Genomic DNA, 14,538 nt, shown 5'->3' with positions numbered 1-14,538 from the left:
TTAAGTTGTGTTCGACCTCGCTCGAACTAACGCCTATTGGCTCTCGGCCGTAATTAATTAGGTTATGTTTGACCTCACTCGAGCTAACAACTATAGGCTCTCGGCCGTAATTAACTAGGTTATGTTCGACCTCGCCCGAACTAACACCTATTGGCCCTCGGCCACAAATAAGTTTGAACATATCTGACCTCGTTCGAACAAAGAAACACAAAACATACAAGTATAGAAAAACTAACCTGAGAAAAAGAAACGGACGCAGAAAAACATTCCATATTTATACTTTAACATTCTTTACAAAGGTTGACGAAGACGCCTACAAAAGACACATAAGTTTACAACAAAGTAAAAGAAAGAAAAAGAAAAACTACTGGTCGCCGTCAGACCCTTCAGCACCATCGCCTTGACCATTTGGCCATCTCGATCTCTCCCCTCATCATCACCATTGCCCTCAGGGTAAGCGGCTTCATACTAGGCGCCCTTTTTAATCTGGTCCACACCCCATCCCCCTCATTGTCACCAGCCTCGGGCGTGGCAGGATCATATCCACAGGCGACCCGAGCCTCGAGAGCCTTAACACGGATATCCTCAAGAGAGGCCGCATAAATAGACCCCACCTTGTTCAAATCCCGGAACACATCCAACTGAGCCTCAGCATAAATCCATTTCTAGTACAAGTCACGGGGGACGTTTGGAAAATTTGAAGAACGAGAGAATGACGGTTGCGCGAGCAGTTGAGCCTTCTCATCCTCTAAGGCGGCCACCTAGTCCTGAAAAGGGGAGAGTTCTCTTTCCTACTCTCCAATCCTCTCTTCAAGCCGCTCTTCTTTAAGCCTTGCCGTTTCCAAGTCACTCTCTCGCTCAAAACGGAGAGTCCGGATCACTACCTCGAGAGCCTCCGCCTTCCTCGAAGCCTCTGACCAAGCAAACTCCACCTTCTCCAACTCGTTCTGTTTCTCGACTATCCCGCCATAAAGAACCTCCATCTGCAGGCGACACTCCTCCAATTGACTGCTCAACTCGACCACCTGTGTCTGTAGGTCGCCACATTGAGACTCCACGACCCTGCTGACCTCGAGCTCTTCCTCTTTATTTCTCAATGTCCCCGCAAGGACACTGCACTTCTAGATGACCTTCACTATCTCGTTATCCTTCTCCTTCAGCTCGTCTCGAAGGGCCTGCAAATTGATGCCCTCACCAAACCGCCTGCGGATCTCCCGGTATTTGGCATAGTACTTGAAGTATTTGCGTTGCAACTTCGTGAATATAGCCTTACGCTTCTCCTCCCTTCGGGCACTTTCAATTTCTAAGATCATGGTCTGTAAAAAAAAAGCAAAATTAAGAACGCCCTCGCTGACAAGTCAAAGCACTAAAACAAATCCTAGATTTTGAACATGACGGACAGAAAAAAGAAGCTTTGAAAAACTTACCCTCAGAGCGAGGCCGGCTATACTCCTCGATAGAGTAACATTATCCAGCTCTTTGGGGGTTTCACCCTCCACGTCGGAGCAAAGGTGACCGAGGGTAGGAACTACATTTTCTGTGTTCTTTGATAAATCACGATCCATGGGGATCGCAATGGTCCGTGTGGACCCCTCCAGCCTCACCTCGAGCTGGGTAAATCCTTCATTCATCATCCTCATCTCGGTAGCATCAAGGTGTGAACCCGTCTTGTAGACATCTTCGACAATGCCTTTACCTCTCCCATCGGTCAGCGAAGAAGCATCATCAGTCGGCTGCGAGGTCGATGGCCCTTTCTGCCGCAAAGTATCAGAAGCTACAACGGCCGGCCCTTCAGCTCCCATCATCGCGAATGAAAGAGATACGCCCTCAATAGCCTCCGCCGATCTCAGAACCTCAGACGCCAGCTCGACATCGTCTTCAAGAACAATGGTTGTCGTCTCACAAATGATAAAATCATCCATCACAGGGTTTACGACCCAGCCAACCCCGTCACCAGAGTCCACTGACCTCCTCTTGCGGGGCACTAAATCCTCGTCACTTGGCAATGGTTCCTCCTCTTCATCCACAAGAAGGTATAAAGGGTAAGCCGAAGGCTCCGCTGCGAAAACATCCGCAAACAGAGAAGAAACTGATGCTGAAGCGACAGAAGGCGGGACCGAGGAGCGAGCAGGCCTAGCCGCGATTGTAGAATGGGCATAAGTCAAAGAGGTAGTAGCTTTCCTCCTAAAGAATGCAGGTGGGGAGCTATTGGCCTCCTAGAAGACCCTCGGGCTGAAATGAAAAGAAGCACGAAAGATAAAAGGGGGGAGGGGGTCAACCAGAGTGAACCACAGAAGGCGAATAGCCAATAAACCAAAGCAAAGAAACTCACCGGTCAAGGAAGAGCGGGCCCAAACTTCTTGAGGAAGCCCGGCCATTTGCGAATTCCAACGATGTGCGGGAGGAGCTGGCAACCCAACAGGAAATGTTCTCGACTAAAGGGGGAGGCAGGGTCTTGGCCGTATGAGAAAAGGATGAGGGGTCACAATCAATAACAAAAAAAAAAAAAGAAAACCAAGTATCTACGTGCAAAGGAGCGAGGCACTTACGAGCACAATTCCATGATTCAGGGAAGCCGTCGACACTGGCTACCACGTCTTCAGTTCTGACGAAGAAGAAATTGAGCCAAAACTAGCGGTTAGCCTTATCATCCATTTTCACCACCAGACATCTGCCTCCTCGATGGTGGAGGTTCAGCATCGTCCCTCTGTATAAGCTAGGGGTGAATAAGTGTATCAAGTGTCGAAGCGTGATCACGACCCCGCCAACTCGGTGAACTTAGTGAGCATCCTGATGAGTTTGTAAACATACGGCGCGAGTTGCGCCGGGCAAACACCGTAGAAGCGACAGAACTCCTGCCAAAGGGAGGAGAGGGAAAGTGTAGCCGACATGAATGTGGTAGGCGTAGAATGCACAATACCCATGACGATGGTGTCGTACCTCATCCCATCTGGCGGGATCAACTCGACATGGTCTGGAAGGACATACTTCGCTCTGAGTTCTGACAAATCAGCCTATGTCATCGCCGATTTAAAGTTTCCAAGCTCGACTTCAGGCATCTTCGAAAAGTCAGACCTAACGTTAGGGTTACGAGGAACTATCTCTTCCACAGTTGGGAAGCCTCCATTCTCTGTAGCAGTAGGAATGCTCTTCGAATGAGGAGGCAAGAGAATTGCCAGTGGGACCGGGTCACTTCCCTCACTGGGCCCAGAAGATACATTAGACATATTTGCGACAAAAGGAAGGAAGTCACCGAATAATGGAGAGTCGAAAATGATAGAGATCGTTGGAACTGAAGGAGAAGGGCACAACAACGGGGGAAGAAGAAGAAGATACAGAGTTTTTTATGCGAGGATTTCGTAAAGATTGAAACGTTGCCCACACACCCCTATTTATAAAAATTCAAGCGTCGAAACCAAGGAATTAATCATTACCTGTCACCATAACTGAAACAGCAGATTCAATCAGAAGACGCACGCGAAATGAAGCAACACATTGGGAAATCGCGCCATAATGACGATTGCCACCATGACATCACCCTGATTCGTGGGACTCACAACCCCAGAATTTACGGTTCACAAAGGGACATGCTGCCAACTCGCCCCAATCATCACGACTTAGGTCGTCCAAATATTTCGACCACGTTAGACAGTATCCGCTCATCGTGTCCGTCTGAAGCCGGCCTCAATAAGCGGAGGGACTAACTATATAGGTCAAAATTTGCCCTAGAATATTTAGGGTAAGATAGCATTAAGAAAAGAGTCAGTCGAGGTCGACCAGGAAGCAGCGAGATCCGTGATCGAGATGTCAATAATGGTCGAGGTCGAACACCACTGACATAGCCGTAACAGCTAGTTTTTGAGATATGATATTAAAGAGAATATTCTAGTAGATATTCTCTGCACTTGTACTATTAGGGTTCGTTTGGGAAATGTCTCATATAAATAAAAAAAGAGACAATGGGGTAGGGCAGGTGATATTCATTTGTAACAACACACTTTGACAAAAGATTCTCTCTCTCTCTTACTAAGATACAAACATCACCTTTTTCACCAAGATTCTTATCTACGTCATTCCATACTTTTCACCAGATCCGAGGATAATTTGAGCATTCGAGGTTTGTCTGTCATTCATCATTGTCAGGAGGAATAACACCTAGTTCCTCCTTTATTGAGTGAATCATTCCTTTTATTTACTTGAATGCCATTTATTATTGTTTGTTGCTATTTAATGCTCTATTATTGCCCACGTTACTTGGAATGATTGTTGCACACCATCATTACATTTCTACCAGATCTGTCCAACATTAGTTACGTTTTCGGAACTCACGTCTAGGAATATTATTGGCAACTAGGTTTAATCCCTTAACACATAAATTTAATTATTTGAGCTAGGAGTTACACTTTTTGGTCAAACAATGTGTTGATAAGGTTTTGCCAATACATTAGTGGATAATGCAGTGACGAATCATGATTATTGTATTCATTAAATTAGAATTAGGTAAAGCCATAAAAGATAATATGGGGAATGTAACGTTTTTCTTGTTTATGTCAAAGTTTTGGAGTATTTCGTTTTGGTCTATGTGGCTAGATGAGTTATGGTGGTACTCCATCAGTTCTTGCAATAAATGCCAAAACGTGCATGTACTTCTTCTGATCTTTAAAAACCTGAATAACAAGATTTTTATTGAAAGAATCCTCTGACGAACCACATGGGGTCTTTTGAGCCACGTTTTTTCAATTTGGTTTCACTCAGAAAGTGAAACTACGGTTCGTGGCTTCGTGCACCTTGACTGTATCTGCATGTACAAAGAAGTAAATGGTTGAAATGAAGATATGAATCACTTAATAAAACGAGGACATGACTTCAGATACAAAACCGAAATTTTAAGGAGTTAAGCACATGTTAAACTTAGGTAATCCAATGTTAGATAAACATAATCCTAAGAGGATTGTCAAGCTGGCACTTGAATACCCTGATTAGTCTTGAAGTAAATGAATAAAATAATAAAAGGACTAAAAACTAACGCCGTTGCCGGGGATCGAACCCGGGTCACCCGCGTGACAGGCGGAAATACTTACCACTATACTACAACGACCTTGATGCTTACTATTTCCCCCAAACTGTAATTATCACTATCTTCCATGCAAAGATTACATGATTCAGTACCAAGTAGTACGTATAATGCACTTGCTTGAGAAATACAAAAGTCATATAACTTATGAATGAAGGCTTTTGCCGATATACACAAATTATATGAATCTCCACAGTTTTGTTTTTCCGTATTACTATTAGATTAGTTAAAATAGCACGGTATAGCCAGTTTTCAGACTGGTCATTCAAAAATAGCCAGCGTTTATCAAGTCAATGAAAAATAGCCACTATTTTGCTGCAGCAGAGACCGGTCCAGCATAATATACTGGAGTTCGATGCACCTGTGTATGAACTCCAGCATATTATGCTGGACCGGTATACTTTGCTGGCTCCAGTATAATATACTGGAGACTGGAGCACCGGTGCTCCAAACTCCAGTATATTATGCTGGACCGGTATACTTGCTGGAACTCCAGTATATTATGTTGGAGTTCTAGTGTACTTATGCTGGAACTCCATCATATTATGCTGGAGTTCCAGCATACTTATCTTGGAACTCCAGTATATTATGCTGGAGTTCAAGTAAACTTATGCTGGCATATTTTCCGGGTTTTGAACAGTGTTTTCGCTCAGATTTATCTTTACATGAAAAGTGACTAAATATCGATTACTTTTGAAATTGGGCTATTTTTGAACGACCAGTTGTAAATCTGGCTATTTTTGAATTTCACCCATTAGATTATGCTCTTGCTACAGTAGGCATTTGAAACTAGTACATACATTAGATTATGGTCTTGCTAGAGTAGGCAATGAAACTAGTACATAGATTCAGTACCATATTTCTCTTACAATTACTGTAATTGTACATCCAGAAATGCATACTTGTGTGAATACCAGCTTCTATTTTGAATGTGAATCTCTTCCTCAGGCTTGCTTAAAATTTCATCTGCGCAAACACCTTATTAGTTACCTTGAAATTTTCATTCTTCTACTTAGTACAAACATTGCATCAACTCCTTGGAATTGGCATGTGAGCAAACAACAGTCAACTTGTAAGCCATTTTAAGGTTCAAATCCCACAGGGATAAGCCATAAAGATTTTCCTTAAATCCCATAATCTCGGTGTAAATCGCCTGCCTTAGACCGGACTGCGGAGGAGTAAAAAAACAGAAATTGATGAAAAAATGATAATATCTTACAAATGTTTTCCACTGAGAAAAACTGAAGGCCACTACAATGAAGGGGAAGAAATGATTCGCTACATTCCGCTAAATATCAACCACTTGTCTGAAGACGGTTGACTCATCAAAAAATACAGAGCCAGACACTAGAACTTAGCAACTCTGGCTTCTATTACAAAGGCTCAACTATGAATAACCTTCAATCTTGAAAACTTACTTTTCCAGTAGAAATTGAAAACATAGCGATTTTTCCGCTTCTAGGCTACCAAGGAGCATTCAAGAACTCGGAGAAGTTTGACTTGAATGTATGTACTCCATGAAGAACGCGGATTGAACTTTTATAGCAAACAACCATCCGTCGTGAGCATATAATGCAAGCTATCCATCATTCCTACTGTTTTGACATTGGCCGTTGCAACGAGATCTCTGCATTTTGAGGTACCAAACAGTTAGAGTACAGTTAGAGTAACCTGCTTCTGGAGGAGAAAGTTTCAAGTGAAATTAATCTCAAATAAGATTATGAAACATTAGACGAGCAGATGAAAGTTATCTCTACTTATTTTTACTCATAAGTAAACTGCCAAATTAAATTCAGAAAACAACAAAGCAACCCCAACTGTAAAAACAGAAAGAAGGAAAAAATATCAAAAACCTTCCCAGTCAAATTGAAAGAGGAAAACAAGCAAGTAATTTGTAGGCTGAATTTAAATAATGTACCAATGATGTACGCACCAAAGGCAGAACTGGTCAGCTGACATTTCAAGCCACCTGGAACTTCCTTGAAGTCTATAAATATCTACGTTCAAGCAATCGCCAATGATAAAACCATCTGAATTCATCGATCCATTGCACAGTTCATGAACCTTATATAAGCAAATAATACATGAAGAAGCTTCATCTAACAAGTATTACTCAGGAGAAAAGTGATAAGGCGAGAAAAGCATAACTTTCATGCCTCTTGCATCTTCTGCAGGAAGGATAAAACCAACACAGGGATACCTTCAGGATACCATATCACTGGACTGAAAATTCTGAATAAGAGGCGTTTCTAACCAGATGCATTATTTTTCTTTTTCCTTACTAACAAAATATCTTGAATCCTGAAAATGAAGAGGTTCATTCCCCCAAGAAGTCCAGCCGGGTATCATTTCTCTAGCAAATAGTTCAATGCAACGAGCAGGCCTAGACCCCGGCACATAATCCAGAAGCAGCTCTAATTCATGTGGGCAATGGTAGGAGGAAAATTCTCAGAAATTATCAGACAGCAAATCCAGCAGTAAATGAGAGAAAATCAATAACATGAAGAAAAGAAAGGCACAAAGAGAAACTACATTATTCAAAAGGAAAAAAGAAATATTCAAATGAGAACCCGAAAAGATTACCTCCAAGGGGGGGTTTCCTTGAATAATCACCAGGAACACTCACGAATACTCGATTATCTGGTATAGGATTCAGTCTTGTTATATTGTCAGAATCGGTCTCCTGCAAAATCACGGGGAATTGAAGAAAAGAGTTGCTTCAACAAAGGCACCTCTAAGGCATAAGAAAAGCTAACCTTTCCGTCACAGTATCCTAGAAGAAGGCATTCATATGGCCGATGATGAAAGAGGTCCAATTCACCAGTCATCATCCCATTTGCCTTAACCTGTAACAAATATCAACTTAGATACCTTAGCACATATCTTCATTCAATATACATTGTTCAGGCTCCTCTCTCCCGGAGTAGTAGATATCTTAAGGGTCTACATAAGCTGTGTAAGAAATGATACCTTCAACCAGTAAAAGCTAGCTGCATATTTTACTCCCCATTTGGGAAATAAATCATTCTCCACAAAACCTCGCAACTTTTCCCTGTTGGTAACCCACAATGCAACAAGTGCTCCATAGGTATGACAAAGTTGCTTGACGGGGAGAGATAAGAAGTATCGGTTAGGCAAAGTTGGGTACCTGCAACCACATGGAATTGCATATTGAATTGAAGCAATCTACAACACAGACCTTTACGCCTAATAGTTTGAGCTTCTAATATACAAAGCAGATATAAATTGACCCGTTCTAATCACTTGCAGGAAATTCAAACTTATAATATCTGTTTCATTCAACTACCATCCGATGTCTACCACACTCCACCTCACCCCAAAATTTAAAGAGAATTTCCCTGTAGGGTGTACAGGATATGCATTGTTTCTACAACTGACATTCTTCAAGAAAAAACTTTGCAGAGAGTGGAATCCTCGAAAATAAATGCAAGGCAAGACTAGCAAATAATCTAGAAGCAAGAGAGACAAATCTCGGGAAGGATTAACACACCTCAGTTTCTGATGAGCGCTGCCATTTTCCCAAGGGGGATCTATGACTATGAGATTGAAGCCACAATCAGAATCAGCTGTAAGAAGAAAACACCACTCGGAGTTTAAGCAGCAGCTCCAGAATTCTAACTTATGCAATAACCATGAAAACTAGTACTCCATGGAGTAAGATATATGGCAAGAAATGAGGATTTCTGCCTTTAAGTTGGCTACTTCCCAGTACATTGTAGGTCCATATAAATGGAATTTAATAAGCATTAGCTCTGGACAGTACGTCCACCCTCAAACACAAGAATAAAGGATCTTGGCTCATTACCTGAGATTAAGTTCTCAATCTGCCGCAAATCAGACTTCAATGCAACAAGAACAATAAAGGCAAAAAGTCAGATTTGTAAACAAAGCAGATAAATTAGATTCAAAGAAACAAAAAGCATTAGAAAAAAATATTGAAAGCCATTAGTAAAACCCAAATGATTCTGGATTAGAAATTTTCATGAAGGGAAAAAAAAAAGGCTTTCTTAGAAACAACTAAAGAAGCATCTGCCATGTATCATACCATATAGAAACAACTCCTTTTGGGAATAATAAACTTGTGGTTAAAAAGCTCAGCCTCTATATCACAGCTTCCCTCATTGGCGACTAGATTACTAAATACAGGGGTCACTCTTTGCTCAATACTCTGAACAAGTGTTGAACCTGGAAACCACGCAAGACAACTAGAATACATAAGCTTGCTAGGATCGCAAGAAATATGCTAACAAATTACTAAAAAATTGTATCGAAATGCATAAAGGGCGAGCCTTGGCGCAACAATAGAGTTGCTCCATGACCAGTAGGTCAGCGTATCAAGGCATGGAAACAGCCTCTTTTGCAAAATCGCAAAGCGAAAAACTGACAATATCCGCCCACCCTTAAGCCCTTTTGTATTTGAAAAAAACTCTTGTAACTAAAGCAAACCTCCATTGTGGAAAGTTTTATCATCTTGATGATAATTGAGAGCAATCTCATACAATGGAGCTTGCCAAACACTTCCGAGCTCCATAAACGAAAGCTCACTACTTTCCTCTGACAACTCCTTGCATTCCCCCACAGCACATCCATCATTCCTTAAATTCCTCAAAACTTTCAAAAGATCAGTAGCTTCAAGCAGAGTTTTATGCGCTTTCAATAATAACGGCTTCACCTCCTTCAACACAAATAAAAACAAACAAATATTTATTGATCAAAATCTCACACTTAATGCACAGAAAATAAGCAGCTCCATATTATACATACAAGTTAAGATTTTTTAAAATGTAAAAAAGTTAAAGGTACCTGATGACGACGATCAGCGCTTTGTTCGCGTTCATTGAGAGATTGAAGCTTTTTCTTCTGTTTACGTTTTCGTTTTCTAGAATCTTCGGAAGCTTTTGGAACTTGTTTTGAGTTTGAGGAATCGAAGAAGCGAGAGTAGTACGTAGAAGGCGAAACCCTAAACCGGGTGTAAGAACGGTTGAGAATTCGAACCGGGTCGATAAAGAAGGCATTTGAGGTTAACTGATAAATGCCGGATTCTGAAAACAATTGCAATTGATTGTTTTCCATCTACAGAATTTGGGAATTTTTCGGTTTCGGAAGTGACAGTGGTTGTTTGTTCATCGGTCTAATGCCGGCGGGAAACGGGAAAGTTTGCTTTGCATTATGGTCCCCATTTTTGCTCCTATTTCCTATTAAGTCCCAAAATAAAGTTCTCTTTAACCTCGGGGCTCACCTCTTCTTTTTCTCATTCCCTTTACGTAATTTTCTAATGACCATTAAATAAATAACAATTCGGGGTGTGTTTGTTACGAAGGAAAATTTTCTAATTTTTTCATGATTGGTTGGCTTAGAATATTTTTTTCTTATGAACTCATTTTCTTTCAATTGGAGAAAATATTTTCCTTATCAAGAGAAAGGAAAATATTTTCCAAAACTTCTTCTCAACCTTCCCCGCCATATTCCCCACCCTCACCGACCCACCTCACACCCCCACACCCACCAACACAACCCTAACCCTTCTCTCCAAAAAGTTTTTTTTTTTCAAATTTCTTTATTTTTTTGGGGAAAAGGTACTAATATACCCCTTTACTTCGATAAATAGTACATTTCTCTCCCATGTTTAGGGGTGTTCGCGGTTTGACGGAAAATCGATCCAAACCGAAAACCGAACCAAACCGATTAAGTAAACCGATATTTTTTTTGATTTGCATTGGTTTTGGTTTTAAATTTTAAAACCGATAATATTTGGTTTGGTTTTGGTTCTATTTTAAAAAATCAAAAAATAAACCGAACCAAACCTATTAATTATATACAAAATTTAATAATTATTTATATACAATATAATATCTTTTTGTTAATAATTTTAATTGTTATTTTGAATTTTGGTTTATCCTGTTATATCTTAAAAGATTGCCTAAGCCCATAACAATAGGATTCGACCAATTTTCTTTTCATTAATAGACACTAATTCTCTAACCCCGCACATACTTTTGCCTAAAAGAAGAGGTAAAAAAAAACCACCACAAGAGTAAAGAAAGCACATTCAAATTGCAAGACAACAATGGCTAAAGCTTGAGAAAGCAACCTTATAGTTTGTTTTTTGTTCATTCTTTTCATATAAACATGTAAATAAACTTTCAGTTCTCAACGAAATATATAAAAAGCATAAATTTGGCAAATTATTTTCAGATTGTTGTCTAGCGTTGCTTTAATATTATCGACTTATCATTAGCTTACTAAGAACCGAAAAACCGAACCAAACCAACAACAATCAAACCGATGGTTTGTATTTAATTTGGTTTGATTTTGGTTTTAAAATTTTAAAAACCGATTAAATTGGTTTGGTTTTGGTTTTAATCAAAAACCGACCAAACCGAACCGTGAACACCCCTACCCATGTTATACTATCAGGCCATTTAAAGGCCTACCGTTAGAAAAGTGGGTAAAATTATCCTTATTTTTAACCCTTGTCCAACTAAGGAATTAAAACGCCACCTGGAATGCCACGTTGGACAGATCTGACCCAAGCCCTTTTAATATAACCCGTAACCCATGACCCGTAACCCGTTTCAACCATTACATAAATAGTTTATTACCCGTTTTTAATCAACAAAAGGGTCATTTTATCGTTTAGTTGAGAGAACGACGGTGAGGCGATTTAGGGTTCCTCCTATATGTATCAATTTCCTTCCAGATTTTCTATAAAATCCTTCAAAGGTATAGTTTTTTTCTTGATTCTATTAAACTTGGTTGTTGTTATTTCTCCTATTTGCTTTTTTTTTTTTGCTGATATTAATCTTCTTTTTACTGAAGGCGATTTAGGGTTTCTTGTTAACCTTTATAGTTTAGTGTTTGCATGTGTGTGTTTTTGGTTGTAGTGAGTCTCCATTATGTAGATGGTGTATGAGGGTTTATTTTTTGTATAGTCAAATGTAGTGTAGGATTTAATGTGGGACTGCATTGTATCTATTTTTGGAGAAAAGAGGTTTTTATTTCTAAAGATGATTGTATATGGTCCCCCAAGTGGGACATTTTTGTGTTGTTCCTTTATTAAATGCGGTACATTTTTGTTGTTTTCTTTAGAATTTTTGGTCCACCATAATATTTGTTTAATAATGTCGAGGCTCAACTATATCTTTCAATGTATGGGAATACATTAAAGTGTCTATTAAATTCTGTTAGCCTTTGTCTGACTCATGTGTCTGCCGTTTATTGCTTTATGCTATTTTGTCTGATTTATATGGGAATGCCCTTTATTATATTCAATGTTTGGGAATACATTAAAATTTGTACTATTATATTGAATTCAGTTAAGGTTGTATTATTATATTCAATTCTGCCCTTTATTGCTTTGTACTTTTTGTTCTGATTCGTATCCTTTTCCTCTTTATTATATTCAATTTTGTTTACCCTTTTCTCTTATTTATTTTGTAGGTTAAGATGGTTAATGTGGACTTGTTATTTAATTATGGAGGTGACTGAAAAATTATGCCAACATTAGTATATACAAGAAATTTGGCGCACACTTGGAAACAGTATGATTCTGACCTTATCAATTCTTGAATGGTGCAAAAAAGTGTATTGTTGATTCTAATGGACAAGATGGTTATGATGTGAATGAAGGAACTTCTGAAAAGCATAAAGTGAACATTTTACTGAAAAAATGCACTTGCAGAACATGGGACTTCACTAGAATCCCATATCCTCATGCTATTAGAGCATTACTGTACAAAAAAATGAACCCTTTGTCCGAGATTCATTGGCGGTTCACCAAGGAGGCTTATCTCTCCACATATGCACATAAGTTAGAACCAATTAGAGGAGAGAAGTTCTGGAAGATAGAGCCAACTCATGTAATGGAGCCACCCCTGCTAGTGAATATGCCTGGTAGGCGTAAAGTGAAGAGGACAAGAGAAAAGAATGAGACAATAAATGGGCAAGGGGAGTGGTCTCAATCCAGAAAAGGCATGGTGATGTCTTGTTCCACATGTGAAAAGCCTGGGCGTAATGCTAGGGGATGTCAAAAGGTATCCAGACACCCTTACTATATTACTTCACTAAATTAATATACAGTCCTAATTTTGTTACTTTATTACGTTGACAGCAAAGCAAGGGAATGTAACGACCCGACCGGTCGTTTTAAGCAATTGCACTTTGCTCGGATATTTGAGGGCATGAGTAGCCCCGTATGATATAATATGACTTGTGTGAATCATCGGTTTTAGTTTTCAGGTTATTCGGAATTGATTTGGAAGAATGATCCTCAATTAGAAGCTTTAAATTTGAAAGGTCTGACCAAGTTTTGACTTTTAGTATTGGACCTCGGATTGGATTTTCGATGGTTCTGTTAGCTCCGTTGGGTGAATTTGGACTTAGGAGCACGTCCGGATCGTGATTTGGAGGCCTGTGGTAGAATTTGACTTGAAATGGCGAAAGTTGGAATTTTGGAAAGTTTGACCGGGAGTGGACTTTTTGATATCGGGGTCGAATTTTGATTCCAAAATTTGGAGCAGGTCCATAATGTCTAATGTGACCTGTGTGCAAAATTTGAGGTCAATGGGACGTGGTTTGATAGGTTTCGACATCGGTTGTGGAAGTTGAAGTTTCAAAGTTCAATGATTTCGAATTGAGGTGTGATTCGTCGTTTCGATATTGTTATGTGTGTTTTGAGGTCTCGAGTAGGTCCATGTGATGTTATGTGACTTGTTGGTATGTTCGGACGGGGTCCCGAGGGGCTCGGGCGTGTTTCGGATTGATTTCAGATCATTTTCTTCAATATTGCTATTGCTGGTTCTGGTGTTCCTGCATCTGCGGAAATATGGGCACAGATGCGGACAATTGGGCACAGAAGCGGATGGTTACGCAGGTGCGATGGGCTGTTCCGCACCTGCGGTTGTGCAGATGCGGGGGAGAGGACCGTAGAAACGGATTTTACCGCAGAAGCGGGATTTTGGTCGTTTCTGCGACACTGCGGATGCGGTTAAGTGTCCACAGAAGCAGAAGTGCTGTGCAGAATGATAAATACAAGGGTTCGCGATTTTGGCTTCATTTTAACATTTCCAAGCTCGGATTGAGGCGATTTTTGGAGCAATTTCACCATATGAATTGGGGTAAGTGTTCTCTACTCGGTTTTGGTTATATTCCATGAATCTATCTTCATTTTTGGCAATTGGTTGATGAATTTTAAAGTGAAAGTTGGGGGGGGGGGGGTTGCCTAAAGTTTCATAGTATGAATTTTTAAGTTTTGAACACCGATTTGGAGTCAGATTTTAGTGAAACTAATATGGTTGGACTCGCAATCGAATGGGTTATCGGATTTTGTGAGTTTGGTCGAGTTTTGAGGCGTGGTTCCGGGTGTGATTTTTGGCCGGATTTGAGATTTGATGTAGAATTCGATCTTTATCTATTGTAATTGCTTCCTTAGTGTCACGACCCTA

At 40.1% G+C, this 14,538-nt stretch overlaps 1 protein-coding gene and 1 non-coding gene across 3 annotated transcripts; both read right to left on the bottom strand.

The window, feature by feature from the left end:
• Positions 1–5,026: 5,026 nt before the first annotated feature.
• Positions 5,027–5,098, bottom strand: TRNAD-GUC. The gene has a single exon. It is a non-coding gene; the product is annotated as a tRNA-Asp (tRNA).
• A 1,155-nt stretch (positions 5,099–6,253) lies between these two features.
• On the bottom strand, positions 6,254–10,323 carry LOC109210080 (methyltransferase-like protein 2). Of its 2 annotated transcripts, none has more exons than XM_019373453.1 (10): positions 9,899–10,323; positions 9,542–9,770; positions 9,141–9,280; positions 8,901–8,934; positions 8,586–8,661; positions 8,045–8,222; positions 7,831–7,920; positions 7,658–7,757; positions 6,993–7,488; positions 6,254–6,701 (listed from the first exon to the last, which is right to left on the bottom strand). In XM_019373453.1, exons 1-9 carry the CDS (start codon positions 10,166–10,168, stop codon positions 7,337–7,339), a joined length of 1,269 nt encoding a protein of 422 aa, XP_019228998.1. In that variant the 5' UTR covers positions 10,169–10,323; the 3' UTR covers positions 6,254–6,701; positions 6,993–7,336. The 2 variants fall into 2 exon arrangements, with proteins under 2 accessions (XP_019228998.1, XP_019228997.1); XM_019373452.1 differs by having other exon boundaries at positions 7,008–7,488.
• Between the last annotated feature and the right edge of the window lie 4,215 nt (positions 10,324–14,538).

Source organism: Nicotiana attenuata, unplaced genomic scaffold (assembly GCF_001879085.1).
Source record: "Nicotiana attenuata strain UT unplaced genomic scaffold, NIATTr2, whole genome shotgun sequence".
In the NCBI taxonomy this organism is placed as follows: Eukaryota; Viridiplantae; Streptophyta; class Magnoliopsida; order Solanales; family Solanaceae; genus Nicotiana; species Nicotiana attenuata.
Note: the sequence above shows the minus strand (reverse complement) of the source record. Positions and strands in the feature narration are given on the sequence as shown.

What these genes read in the sequence shown, in the direction of transcription:
- LOC109210080 (XM_019373453.1), bottom strand. Translation starts at nt 10,168, where the DNA reads ATGGAAAACAATCAATTGCAATTGTTTTCAGAATCCGGCATTTATCAG. An exon ending in AAAGGAGTTGTTTCTATATG is followed by an intron (nt 8,935 to 9,140) that starts GTATGATACATG and finishes GTTGCATTGAAG; the next exon opens with TCTGATTTGCGGCAGATTGA. An exon ending in AGCGCTCATCAGAAACTGAG is followed by an intron (nt 8,223 to 8,585) that starts GTGTGTTAATCC and finishes ATGTGGTTGCAG; the next exon opens with GTACCCAACTTTGCCTAACC.